This window comes from Priapulus caudatus, unplaced genomic scaffold (assembly GCF_000485595.1).
Source record: "Priapulus caudatus unplaced genomic scaffold, Priapulus_caudatus-5.0.1 Scaffold3049, whole genome shotgun sequence".
NCBI lineage: Eukaryota > Metazoa > Priapulida > Priapulimorpha > Priapulimorphida > Priapulidae > Priapulus > Priapulus caudatus.
The window spans coordinates 6,049-20,709 of NW_014580110.1; the positions used below are offsets into that span (position 1 = coordinate 6,049).

General features: G+C 53.7%; 2 protein-coding genes across 2 annotated transcripts in view; both read right to left on the reverse strand.

Moving 5' to 3' along the window:
• The window catches only part of LOC106819258 (helicase domino-like), a gene marked incomplete at its 3' end in the record, with an annotated part of 8,576 nt that extends 5,863 nt beyond the window's left edge, over nucleotides 1-2,713 (reverse strand). Inside the window, exons 1-2 of the mRNA XM_014823904.1 lie at nucleotides 2,639-2,713; nucleotides 1,475-1,609 (exon numbers count right to left, since the gene is read on the reverse strand). Of these exons, the coding sequence (XP_014679390.1) occupies nucleotides 1,475-1,564 (90 nt within the window). The remainder of the gene's footprint in view (nucleotides 1-1,474; nucleotides 1,610-2,638) is intronic.
• A 7,924-nt stretch (nucleotides 2,714-10,637) lies between these two features.
• On the reverse strand, nucleotides 10,638-14,338 carry LOC106819257 (helicase SWR1-like; the record flags this gene model as incomplete). Its single annotated transcript, XM_014823903.1, has 3 exons — nucleotides 10,638-10,799; nucleotides 13,455-13,624; nucleotides 14,136-14,338. Coding segments are annotated over 3 exons (535 nt in total), but the record flags the coding sequence as incomplete, so codon positions are not given.
• Nucleotides 14,339-14,661: the final 323 nt, after the last annotated feature.

Here is a 14,661-nt window from a genome sequence, read left to right on the forward strand (position 1 = left end):
TCAAGTCCCCCCTTCCTCCCCCCACCCCCGCTACGTACCAAATCCCCCCTTCCTCCCATCCACCCACCGTGGGGGGTGGAGGCACGGACGATACACATACGTAGCGGGAGCGCTGCATCGTAGGGGGCGCCACCCGCTGTTAACTAACGTCGTCGGGCTGGCTGCTGGCGTCGGGGAGCACAGGCGCCCCCTGCAGGCAGTTATTCGCCGGCAGCGCCACCTGGCGGCCACCCCTCGACGACACAGTGGGAGCAAGTTTCTTCAGGCTGATCTGGCCAGAGGGCAGCACCGTGCGCACGGTGAAGAGGGCGCCGCTGGAGGTCTGCGCGACCACGCCGGCGGCGGGCGCCGAGTTCTGTGGTAAGAGGGCGCCGGCGTTGGGAGCGAACACGACCGTGCTGCCCCCTGCATTCTGCATCGCCACGACACGCGGCTGCTGCCCGCCAGGGGACGCCGCCGTCACGTACACGGGCGCGACGCGAGAGGGCGCCACCGACACGAGATTCAGCGGCGTCGAAACGACGTGCAGAGCCTGAGGGGGCGCCAGCGCGCGCCGCGGCTGACCGAGCACCGTGGCTCCCCCTGGCGGCGGCGGAACGGTGACGAGCTGCAAGGTTCGGCCGCCGATCGTGACGGTGGCCGTCCGCTGCAGCTGCACACGAGGGGGCGCCGCCGTACCCGCGGGCGCCAGCTTGCGCAGCACGGACGGCGGCGACGCGGCCGTCGTCACGGCAACGCCGGGGCCGCGAGGGGGGGAGGCGGGTCCCTGCTCCCCGTCCGACTGCGACGCAAGCGCTCGCCGCGTGCGAATCACAAGGTTGGGGTTCGACCACGGCTGCGGCGGGCTGCTGACAACAGGGGGCGCCGCCGACCGCTGCTTGGGCGACGTCGCCGCAACAGAGGGCACCACCAGTCGTTGCCTGGGCGAACTAACAGGAGGGGACGACACCGGTAGCTGTTTGGGGGAGCTGACGGGAGGGGGAGCTACTGGGCGGTGCTTGGGCGGTCTCCCGACCCTGCGAGGGGAGGGCGTGGCATTGTTGGGGGGCCGCCCCGCACGACCTCGCGGCGTTAACCCCCTCCCCCTCCCCGCGGCAGCAGCGGCGGCGGCCCGACCCCGCCCTGCCTTAGGCGGGCGACCCACGGGCCGCTTCACGATGCCGTTGACCAGCGGCGGGGCGGCGGCGGCGGCCTGAGGTTTCTCCACCCAGCGACCCCGGGGCGCGGGTTTCGTGACGGCGGGGGTAGGGGGCGCCACCGCGGCGGCGGCTGCGGCGTGCGCCGACATAGAGAGGGCGTTGTCGTCGAGGATGCTGCGCTCCTGCTCGCGCTGCGCTCGCCGAATCTCCAGCGTCTCCCGGCGGCCGCTGCTGCGCCGGTGCTGCCCCGCGGTGGCGGCGCGCCGCGACGACCCCGCCCGCCCGCGCGGACCCTTGCCCGCGCCGCGTCGCGCGCTCGTTGACGGTGGCGGCACCTGGGAGGCAGTGGCGTCGTCGTGGGAGTACGTGTAGAGCATCTCGTCTTCCTCCTCGGCGCGTTGCTCCTCCTCCTCCCTCAGCTGCATCAGCCTGCCCAGCTCCCAGTCCTTCTTAGCTGCCTCCACCTGTTCCTGCAGAGAAAGTAAACATAGGTGCCGGGTTAGGTTAGCTAATGTGCAAGCTAATAGTCACTGTATACATACAGTATTATTATACTAAATAATATATAATGAAACATAGGTGCCGGGTTAGGTAGGTGGAAGCTAATAGTCACTGTATACATCCACATTATTATTATACTAAATAATATATAATGAAACATAGGTGCCGGGTTAGGTAGGTGGAAGCTAATAGTCACTGTATACATCAACAGTATTATTATACTAAATAATATATAATGAAACATAGGTGCCGGGTTAGGTAGATGGAAGCTAATAGTCACTGTATACATACACAGTATTATTATACTAAATAATATATAATGAAACATAGGTGCTGGGTTAGGTAGATGGAAGCTAATAGTCACTGTATACATCCAGATTATTATTATACTAAATAATATATAATGAAACATAGGTGCCGGGTTAGGTAGATGAAAGCTAATGTGCAAGCTAATAGNCCAAACATCCTGAGAAGGTCTTTTATTAGCAGACTCGCTTTGGATGTCTGTGCCACCTCACCTCGACGTACTTCTACGCCTTTCGTCCTTCATCCCGACCAGACAAGCCTATCGCGTACTGCCCTCCCTCTGCACGGAACGCCCCCCCCCACCCTTCTCCCTTCTCCTGCTCCTGCTTCTCCCAGCTTCTTCGCCCTCCTCCGTTCTCACACTTTCCGGGCCTTCTCTCCCTCAACTTCCACCACCTTCTCTCTTTCTCGCCCTCCTCTTCTCCCCACTTCTCCCCTCCTCTTCTCCCCTTCTCCATTTTCTCGTTCTCCAATCCAGCTTCTCCCTCCTCCTATCTCCAACCAACCCTTCTTCCTTGCTCCCTTCTCCTTCTCCACCAGGCTTCTCCGTTCCTCTTCTCACACCACCTTCTCTCTTCTCCCGTCGGCGACACCTGCTGGTACATGTACTCAGTCGTCTCGTGGGCCGCACTTCGCGACGCCCCTTCTCGCACGCCTGTTCCAACTGAGATGGCGCTGACCTTCTACGCTACCTGCGCTAGCTTTGAGTTCTTCCTCTACGACCTGGGTCGCAAGGCTGAGTCCTCCACAGCGCAATACACCACGGCCATGACCTTCTCTCGCCTCGACCACACTCCTCTTCTCTCCGCGACCCTTCTCCTCGCCTCAGCCTTGCTAACACACACACCCCCTCCTTCTCCGCACCCACGCTTCCTTGCCCTCCAACTCCACCTCTCGCTTTCTCGCCCGTCCTCTCCCAACCACCTTCCTTCTCCCCGTCCTAATAAATCGTCCTTCTCGCCTTCTCCCCCTCCTGCCTCCACCGTCCCTCTCCATCAACACGAGATGCGTGTGTGCTCCTAAGCTATAACAGATAACAGTAATAGAGAGAGATCCGGCGGTTGTCTCATCAGCCTAATCCAGCAGCCCTATAGCCAGCACATAGACGAAGGCTGTCTATGCCATGGCGGCTGTCACTGCCAGCATCACTAGATAGCACGTAATTAACCTATTTGTAGACGCGATTTCGTCGATGGCGCCGCTGTCCTATCAGCTCCAGGCACCAGGAAACTATAGCTTAATCGAGGAGAGAGATTGTTCTGGCCGTGTAAGCCCTTCACCATACAGATACAGTAATAGAGAGAGCACCTGTCCGTTGCGTCGTAACTGCACTACCCAGATACAGTTAATAGAGAAGAGATGTGTACTAAGCCCACTACAGATTATCAGCAATCCACGAGAGAGATCGCGCTGCTGCTGTACTCGCATCTCACACGTCATACACGAAGTAATCCAGCCACGAGAGATGGCGGTGCTGAAGCCAGCCAAGTTTCTCCACGATACCATCAGTACATTAGAGACGCAGGACTCGCTGGCGTCGTTCCGGTCCCCCTTTGCTACCTTCTCACGCACCTCACTCAGCTTATCTCCCACACACGAAGGTAGAGACGAGATTCCGGCGGTCGGCCGTCCTTTACTAGCACGCCCACACACTTATGTCACCTCATTCTCCAGTAATAGAAACGCATTCCCGTCCCTATGACTCGCGCCCGACGCTTTGTCCCCACGCCTAGACCTCACTTTCTAAGCACTATCACTTTCGTACATAGAGAAGCATGTACTTTGTGGTGTAAGCCCCACCCTATCCTCCACCACAGGCCTCCCTTCTCCCGTTTCCTTCTTCTCCCCGGCGCTTCTCGCCCTCCAGATTGGCCACCGGTTCCCACGGTAATCCACGCACACGAGAGCGACTGGGCGGTGTATAGCCTCATACCCGAGATACAGTAGGGAGTAGTAGGAGCTGAATCGGGCGCATGGTGCTATCCCAACCGCTCACTACAGACTACTCACCCGGCGCGCGGGACCGCGTTTAATCGAGACCGGAGACCGATGGCGCTGGTCGGCTACACGCAATCACACAGGGAGGACACGTTTATCAGTCAGCACGAGCACTCTGGCTTGCGCTTTCTCAGTCAACGCATAACGAGATACAGTAATAGACGGATTCTGCACGGCGAGCGTTGCGAGAGCAGAACTTTACAGATACTCAAAACCAACGTAATTTATGCTACGAGACGATTTCTTGGTCGGGTCTCCACTGTTATCTTACACACACCAGATACATCGCCTCCAGATAGAGAAGAGATGGTGCTGGCAAGCACTATCCAGACCTCAACCAGTAATAGTCGAGAGTATCGGTGGTCGCTACAGCACACTCAGTATACCAGTAATGTAGAGAGAAGATCCGCTCGGAACCGCTACCAGCATCATCTTAGTATACATGTAATAGACCGAGTTGTATTCGTGTGTGTAACGCCATCACAATGATTACCAGCTCTCTATGCACGAGAGCACTGGCTCGGTTGTAGCCAGAAAGACATTCCAGATACATTTTGTAATAGCAGAGTCGCATTATTCGCGCGCTGATACAACGCCACTACAGATAGCCAGTAATTTATGAGTAGACGATGGTGGTGTAAGCATACAGATACAGTAATAGAGAGAGATGGTGGTGTAAGCACACAGATACAGCATATTAGCAATCGAGCCACGATCGATGACCTCTTAACGCCCACTCTATCTCCGCACCACATGGCCACACAAAAGCACTGTGCATGCACCTCCCTGCACCCCCTCACGGCGCACTCCCTTTCCTCCTATCCAACGCGTCGCGTGCAGTCCTACGCGTGGTGCCCCTTCCTTTCCCTCCTCCTCTTCTCCCCCCCAACCCTTCTCCCTCCTCCCTTCTCATCCCAATTCAACCCTTGTTTCTGTCCTTCCTATCCCTCCTCCTTTCCGCCACGCTTACTCCGCCCCCTCCTCCTTCTCTCCCCCTACCCATGTCTCTTCTTACCCTTTCTCCTTCTCCACCAGCTTCTCACCTTCTGACATCGTCGTAGCACTCGCATGGTGCGCGGGCCCCTCTAACCCCCCTGGCTGGACGAGCGATTCTGGCGAGGTTCACGTTCGACGGAGTCTGTCTTCGCTCTTCAGGGTCGCACTTCTCCGCGATCTGTCTCGTCAAACTATCAGCCTTCACTCTGCCTGCTTCGTCCCTGCTTCATGCTCTGCTCTCCCCGGCTTCTCCGCCCTCCGCTCACGCCTTCTCTTCCACCCACCTTCTCGCCGTGCTGGGCCTTCACATCGTCCCCCTTGTATCCCTCTCTGCCGCCGTACACACGCGCCTTCCGCTACTCTTGCCTTCGCGCGCCGAACAAACACGACAAGAACGTTGCGTCGCACCCTCGCTCTTCTCCCCATCACCTTTTTCCTTCTCTGCGCGCTCTGTCAGTCGGTGCGCGCCGGTCTCGCACGCAACCGCAACATCGGCCTTCCTTCCTCCTTCTCCCACCGTATTAACCCCTCGTCTTCGCATTAATTTACGTTGTTTTGATTAATGTTATCATTATGTTTTTCTCTTACTTGTTACTACATTACTCTGCCTTAGTTTAAAACATCTAATTATTTGAGAATCGCAATAGTCAATCAATGTTGCAATCTGTATTATCTACTATTACTCTATCAGCTATTTTTTTTTCATCATCCACCTTGCACTCCTCTCATCCAACTCAAACTTATTTGCGCTTGTTATTGTTTTACACGTACTCGATTATCTATTATCGAATATTACTCTTCGTTCGCCCTTTATCCCACGTATTCCCCCATGTAGCTCGCATGCGCGCCCGCTCAGCTCTGTCAATAATCTGTGTGATCTCACAGCCAACTGGCTTGCATCCCGCGACTTAGAGACCTCCCCCACCCCTCCCGGCTCGGTCCTTTCCCCCCGGCCAGCGCACGAGCTTACTCACCAGAGGATGAGCGAGAGCACGGAGGGAGGCGAGGGCTGAAGGATGGAGACGGATGGGAGAGGAAACCGCCCTGGTCGGGCACACCGCAGGTGCTGCTTCTGCCTCTCGAGCACTTTTTACCACTCATCGGCGCGTAAAAAACAACAACTTCATCGAGAGAAACCTCAGCGCAGCCGACGTTATCCTGCCGGGCGTAACAGGTGGCGCCCCCACCTTTACTTCTGCACAATCTGCGTCTCAGAGAGATCCTCCTCTTCCTCTGTGGCTTCCTTCACCGTCGGGTCGCGCCCTTCCTTTTTTCGCTCCACCGGGCCCTGCCTCCACTTCTTCCTCTGTCCTCCGTTCCTTCCTTCCTTCTCCCGGCCAGCCCCTGCTAGCTAGCCCTTTGCCTTTCGCGCCGAGTTCTTTCCTCCAGCCCCGTGGGAACATCGAACAACTCCTTGATGTTTTGCTGCAAAGTCGATGAAAACAGATTGAAAAGACGGGATTTACAACAAGTGAAGATAAACATATCACTTCTGCATCTGACCTTTCCTGCGACTCCAGTCCAGGCAACTAATATATTTCGGGCGTTTACCGCTATTGTACAATATGACGACGAACGGGCGGGACTGAAGGCGTTGGATCCACCACCTTGTGGTATCCGTTGAATACACTCCGGCTCCCCCTAATTATTCATTTCCACCAGGTTACCATCTCGATCCAAGTTCCGGACATCGCACACATTTCAGCTCCTGTGAAACACATTGCCATGATCTCCCGTGTTCGGGGATTGTTTTCAATATTCTCAGCTGGAAATCTAAGGCATGTTCGGAGTAATGTATGGATGTTGTAAAATAGCTCTCCAGCGTTTTCGCAAGGAACTCGTCGGACCCCCTTTGACCCATACCGCATTATAGGCCTGGGGAGACACGCCTTGTTCGGTATGACTACTACTTACCCTTCTCTAATCAGCGGTTCTCCAAAGAGCAATCTTATAGCCTGGCGCCGCCGCCTGGCCCACAGTTCTATCTGGTTCTGAGTCCCCACCCGCCATCTGCCTCTCTCACCTAACAAACTGTGCTACTTCCCCAGCCTATGCTAAATTATCATCATGACTCTCCCCTTCTCTCCTGCCCGTCCCTAGCACCCCCCAAGCTTCTCCCTGTCCTCCCTCTCCCCCCCTAGCACTCACAACCCCCGGCCTTCATCTGATTCTCGCTAACTACGTATCCTGTAAGCGTCAGGTCAGCTCTGCTTCATTGCCTATTAATGAATAATAGCTTGGAGAACCCTGATATTATTAATATCACTTATTATTCTAGATCTGGCGACAGGCACCTCCCGCGAACCGCACAGGCCAGTTCCCCGTCCTTCCCCCTGTAGAGTTTATACAGACCTTGTCGGGATGTTTTGTGCCCCTTCAGGTTCCCCTGACGACCCCGAGACGCAAACCGGATGCCTCTCCCCCTCCTCTTCCTCGGCCCACGGAACACCCGAGCCGACAACGCCTGACGTGCGTATTACTATTGTATCTGATGTCTCGTGCGCGCTGCATATCTTCTTCGCGGATTTTGTAGCGATACGCACGTATTTAGAGCCATGTAACCTCGAGCCACCTAGCACTCCGAGGCTGTTGGTGGCATAATCCTTTCCGCACAGATGTCCCCCCTCCCCTCTGCTCGCACTCTGCCACCACATGTATCATCTACAGAGCATGCAACCACATGAACAGACAGTCCTTCCCTCCTCCCCCCAGGGCTGTTTCACCACCCTCTCCACACCCTATCTCCTTCTCCCGCCTTCCTCTCTACCAGCTCACAGCTACCCCACTTGCCATCTTCCGCCCCCTCCCTTATCCCGAACATACACGACACGACGCACTGCTATCAGCGCCACGCAGCATCAAGCCCCCAAAACTATTTCTCATACTCTCTCCTCCTCCCCCCCTCGCCCTTCCCCTCCTTCTCCTCTTCCTCCTTCTCCACCCGCACGCATGCTCACACACAGCATGGCCGCCTCTCCCGCCTCCTCCCCTTCTCCTTCTCCCCTCCTGCCCCAGCCACACACACGCGCACGCACAACGCACACACACGCATGCAATCGCTCCTTTCTTTCTTCCTCCCCCTTGCCCCCTCACCCTTCTCTGACGAACACACACCGTTCCTCCCGTGCTGGTGCCCAGGGCGCTCCCGCCCCCCCGCTCTCCCCCGATCACCCGGCCATTTCGTCTCCCAGCAGCGTTCGCGTTCTTCTGGTTGCTTGTCTTCACAGCCATGCTTCTTCCTCTCTCTTCCAGCTCCGTCTTCGTCACCGGGCTGCTCACTTCTCCTGCACGCCTCCGGTACTACTTTCCCCCTGTGGCACGTCGCGCGTTCCCCCTCCCTTCTCCCCCCCTTCTCTCTTCTCCCTCCTCCTTCTCCACCCGCTTCTCTCACCCCCCGTCTCCAAGTTCCTGCGCTTGACTACCCGGTCACCAAGCTCCCTCTCGCGTTTCCCCTTCTCCGCGCCTGTAACCGGCGCTGAGACACATCAGCTACGGGAGCCGCTTGCTCGTAGTCATCCTCTCGCTCAAGGGGCGCGCGCCCAAAGCTTCTCGCGAACCTCCCTACGTTCTCCGCCGAACCTTGCCTCCGGTTCTTGGACTCACACCATCGTGTGCTTTACTACTTAATCGCGTTATTAATTGTTAAGCCATAATTATACAATTGCATCTATCTAGTTCAACACGTTCACTAGCGGTTATTTACTGGCCCTTCTCATTTCTTTTTCCCGAACTCCAGCATGACCATGCACTCCCTTTAATTCATCTGATTTCTTCACATAGGCGTTTATTCATTCTACCTCCAAGGCTATACTTCTCGTTTACATCTCACTACTCTGACTAACTCACCTTTCCGTCTACTAAACCACCCTCTCCGCTACTTCTCTGCTCTACCTCATTTCTCTCAACCTCGCTGATCTCGCCCGCCTCCTTCTCCAATCCCTTTTTCCTTCCTCAGCCCCTCCCTTCCACTAATCGTGCTGATCTCTCACCTCTATACGCGCCCAACTCTTCGCTGCACCGTACCAGAGCACCGCCCTGCCCCGCCCTATCCGTCGTCCCGTCGTCCCCCTCCGTCCACCCAAACCTTCTCCGTTTCCCTCCCTCCACCCCTTCTCCCTTCTCCGCCCTCCTACCACCACCGTTCTCTCTTCTCCCCCTCTCCTTCTGCACGTTCTCCCGGCCTCTTCTCCACCACCTTCTCCCCTTCTCCCTCTCCTCCTTCTCCAACCAATGCTTCCTCCCCCTCCTGCTTTTCCACCAGCTTCTCCCCCTCCTCCACCAACCTTCTCCTTCTGCCCCCTCCTCGCTTCTCCACCAGCTTCTCGGCTTCTCCCTCCCCTACGACGAGTCCTCTCTACAAACGCAGCTTTCTGAGGCATGAGCGTACGCACTATGCGACGGTTGCTCGAGGCTAGAGGCACAAGCAGACTGATGAGGACGACGCGCATAACGTGGGCGCGCCCATTCCCAGCTCATCGGCCTTGCCTCTGCCCCCCCTGTCCGCTCCCTCTTCGAATACTTTCCTTACATCATCACCCGAGGGTCATTTCTCCCCCTCTCCTTCTCCTGCGCACAGCGCACACTCGAGCGTCATCTCTCCTCGGCCTCTCTCTGCTCCGCCTCGCAACTACAAACATCATCTCAGGTCCAACTACTATCACAGTACTTCTCCCTCCCCTCGCTCAATCGCTCTGCACTTCTTGCGTTACACACACACCCGTCTCTTCTCCTTATCTCTGCCTCCTCCCTGTTCTCCCACTGCTCAGACGACCTGCTTTCATTCTCCATTCGCCTCCCGCCACTATTTCCGCCTCTCCAACACACAAAGGCCATACTTCCCCTTCCTCCTTCTCCAAACACCCTTTCTCTTCTCACCCTTCCCCTTCTCTACCACAGCTTCTCGCATTGCTTAAACGCTCCATCATTTACGAGAATTCATCCAGTGTTTTTACCAAACTTTCGACGATACCTACGCCGTTATTGGCTCGAGTACAGCAGGCAATTGTCTAGAGTAACGCTAACATGTCTATTAGAAACCCTCCGTATTCAGCAAAACATGGCACATTTCGCACTGCGGTTTGATCAAATCGATCGTTTGCTGTGATCCTTGGGACAAGAGCCTTGTAAGGTGTTTGGAGCCAGCTAATAGCGGCCAGCGGCCGCGCGCGGGCCTTCTGCCATAAGACGCGGTCTGACTGGAAGCGGGTGACACCTCGGGGGGTGACAAATCCATCTCTCTCAATGCAAGTGTTTTTCACCTTTGTCAGAACCGACCAAATTACAGTCCGACACATTTCACGCCACATTGCCTTAAATGACTACGTCACGAATTTTCTAGATGGTAAATATTTGTAAAAAGTAAAGTAAGTAACTAACGGGACTAAACGTTATGCGTCAAATTCTTACCCTGATAAGATTGTTTTCTCAACAAGGTTAAAGATCCCAAAAAAACCTGGACGATTTTGCTATTAGTCGTTCCCTGACTATTAATTGCTTGATATGCGGGCTATGTATCGCGTCACCGAGTGTATGTGCACATTCAATCATAGTAAAATAACGAAGTGTAATGCAGCAATTTAACCATAAAAAGTGAAGCAGAATTACGTATATTTTGTGAAAGTGGCTTTTTTTAATTGTTATTTACGGTGACCCGTAATCACTTTAAACGATTGTATCTGCGTCTTGCTGCGCACAGCTCTAGAAGCGCGCATTCACCTGAGCGTCCATCGTCGGGTTCCAATCGCTGTCGTAGAATATCACAGTGTCAGCGCCGGTAAGGTTCACACCGATGCCACCAGAGCGCGTTGATAGTATCATGCAGAAGATGCGCGGGTCTGCGTTGAATCGCTCCATCAGCGTCTGCTCACGGAAACACAAGAACGTCATTAGTTATCTACCGAACGCTGGCACCACAACGCTGGAACGCTTCTCCTTTCTCTGTCTCTTACTCTTCATGCTTCCTCTGCCTCCCTCACTCTTCCTCCACCCCTCGTCTGTGCCCGCTCCTATCTCTCTCTTCTTCCCCCTCCCTCCCACTCCCCTCCTTTGTAATTTTAATTACAGTTAACTAACAGTTCAAATTAGGCACCAAACTTGAAAGAACATAAAGAAGCACAATTATTTTATTTAAGGTATTACTTGTCTTAACCAAGTTGAAGCGATGGTAGAAAATGATGAAAAATTGCTCTAAAAAGCTGCTTGTCCAGCGGACAAGCTGCTGGACAAGTCTAGTTGTCCTCCGTGGAAACAGACAAGTGAGGACAAACGGATAGCCGTTATTTCGAACACTGTGTACTCTATGTAAAAGTTACTGTAAATCTTCGATATATATATTGAGATCTGCGACAGGAATCCCCGGAGAGCAGCCGTCCTCTCCTGAGAGTTTTATACAGACGCGGATGCTGTTGCCCACGACGACCAGAGAACAGGATGCCGCCACGGAACGCCGGCGACACCTGCTGGTACATGTACTGATGTCTCGTGGGCGCATATTTTCTTGCGGATTTGTACGATACGCACGTATTTAGAGCCATTAACTGAGCAAAGATCGAGCTGTGGTGGCAGTAACCACAGATGTCCCCCTCCCTGCCATTGCCACCATGTACACTACAGACATGCACACATGCACAGACAGGTTCACAACCTCACACACGCACGCGCGCGCACATACACACACACGCACGCACGCGCACGCCCGCGCACACACACACGCACACACGCACACACACACGCGCACGCACACGCACACACACGCATGCAATCGCTCCTCCCCCTTGCCTCACCTTCTTGAAGAAGGCCGTGTTGAAGGCTCCGCCCTCGATGGCCATGTCTCCCAGCAGGCGTTTCTGGTTGGCTTTCTTCAGTATGTTCTCCTCTATCGTCTTCTCGCTGACGAGCCGGTATATGTGCACGTCGCGCGTCTGTCCAATCCGGTGACACCGGTCCTGCGCCTGAAACGCGTGAACACACAGAGGGAGCTGTAGTCACTGCCAGGGGGCGCCGCAGAACCACGCGCGATTGCTCGAGGATCAACGATGGGTTTACTACTGATGTTATTATTGTTAACCATAATAATAATCATGTTATGTTATCGTTATTAGGTTCATAACTCAAGTACTGATGCCCTCATTAATTATTGATTTTAATAGTGTTATTATTACTACAATATTAATGTTTAATTATTATGACTAATCACTCGTTACTGCTATCGTTATTCATGTACTGATGCCCTCAGCTCTCATAATCTGTGTATCACAGGCCAACTGCTGCACGACAGAGACCGCACCGGTCGGCCGGACACGACGAGCTTAGACGAGGCATGAGGAGAGAGGAGGGAGAGGCTGACGGAAAGGAGATCTGCAGGAGAGGAAACCGGTGCGGCACCGGAGGTGCCTGCCTCTTGCTCTCGATAATTTTCTTACATCATCGGCATGCACACACTGAAAGCCATCCCGCCGCAAACAAACATCACTCAGCAGATATTTATATAATCGCTCAGTCACCGCACTCCTGCCGTACACCCCCCCAAAGAACCACCCCGGCCCCGCGAGAACTGCTTCATGACGCACCCCGGATTAAACGCACACAAGTTTGCTTTAAACTCCCATTCATTAGCGAGAATTCTCCACTGTTTACCCCCTTTCACGATACTACCGTTATTGCGCTGCGAGTAATCACAATGTCTAGAGTAACGATAACAGTGTCTTAGAACGCCTCGTATCAGGCAAAACATGCACTTTTTCGAACGGTTTGACAAACGATCGTTTGCTGTTGATCTTGGACAAGAGCCGGTAGGTTGTTGGACGGCAGCTAATAAGCGCCACCTATCGCCCACTATGACATACAATCTCTCTCAATGCAAGTGTTTCAATTTTGTCACCGACAAATTACAAGTCGATCACCATTTTCACCGCTGAACATTGCTATAAAATTTGACTACCGTCACCGAAATTTTTCTAGACTTGGTAAAAATTTTGTAAAAGGCTAAAGTAAGAAACTAACGGCACGTAAAATCGTATCGTCAAATCTCTGACCTGATAAGGAATTGTTTCTCAATATCAAGTTAACAAATCCAAAAACACCTGGACAGTTTGATATTAGTTGTTCCTGTGACTTAATTGCGTTGATTATGGGCTATGTAGCTGCGTCACGTAGTGTATGTCACACATCAATCATAGTAAAAAAGAAGTGTAATGCAGCAATTTAACCATAAACAAATGTGAAGCAGAATTACGTATAATTTTGGAAGTGGATTTTTTTAAATTTTTATTTACGGTGACCGGTAATCACTTAAACGATGTATCCTGCGTCTCGGCGCAGCAAGCGCCGGGCACTCACACTGAGCGTCCCACGCGGTTCCAAATCGCTGTCGTAGAATATCACGAGTGTCGCAGCTGCCGGTGAGTTCACGAGCCGAGCCACCAGAGCGGCGTTGATAGTATCATGCAGAAGATCGCGGGTCTCTATAAATCGCTNCCTCCCTCCCTCCCTCCTCCTCCCCTCCCTCCCTCTCACCTGTCTCATCTCTATGCGGGTGGTGCCATCCAGGCGTAGGTAGCGATGGCCGTGGTAGTTGAGGAACGTTTCTAGGATGTCCAGCATGCGAGTCATTTGCGTGAAGATGAGCGCGCGGTGAGCGTCCACCTTCAGTCGCCGTAGCAACACGTCCAGCGTCTGCAGCTTACCTGACGACGAAACGCGCACGCCGTTACCGCGGCAACAAGGCTGACGGAAACACGGTCGAGGAAAAAACGCCGATTATGAAAGCGGAGAGTTGACGTAGAGAAAGGGATCCGCGAAGAGGCAATTACATTCCACAGCAGCTACTACTGTACTAGAGGATGCCACGTGATTGTATAAGCTTTTGCCGATTCTGCATCCTTTCTGCTTCTTTCTTCCATGAGTAGTATCTTCTCATAGGCCATGAGCCAGACCCGATAATTTTGGCCATCGGTACCATTCGAGGGGAATAATGCTCATAGTAATTTTTGGCAAGGTATACATCTAGAGTCAGAAACGATGTGATAGCATTGCATTGGTGTGTAGCCTTTGGTGTATTATTAGCCGTTTAGTAACCCTAACGCAAAATAATCTTCTAAGAGGATCACAATGATTGCGACACGCTAAAGATGCCCCGCGAGTCTATGACGGCGACGAGATGCTCTATTGTTACTAGAGGGAGACAGCAGCACTCACCACAGTCGTACTGTATGAGGCGGCGGTCGGGGAACTGCGTTGATGTGTAGCTGTCGATGGCGTGCAGACACGCTGAGCGCGGCGCTAGCTCGTTATGCAGCAGTAGCGCCCTCTCTTGCTCACGCACTGCCAGCGATGGTGGCACGTGAGACATGTGTATCTGAGGCTGTGGCGAACGCACGGGCGGCGTGCAGAACACGTACCTGCCGAGGTAACGACAACGTAACACACACCTGTAGTACAGCTAACGACGTAACACACCTGTAGTCGTGCTAACACACCTGTAATCGTGCTAACGAGGTAACACACCTGTAATCGTGCTAACGAGGTAACACACCTGTAGTCGTGCTAACACACCTGTAATCGTGCTAACGAGGTAACACACCTGTAGTAGTGCTAACGAGCACACACACACACCTGTAGTAGTGCCAACGAGCACACACACACCTGTAGTAGTACACCTGTAGTAGTGCTAACGAGCACACACACACACACACCTGTACAGGGATGAGATTGGATAATTTAA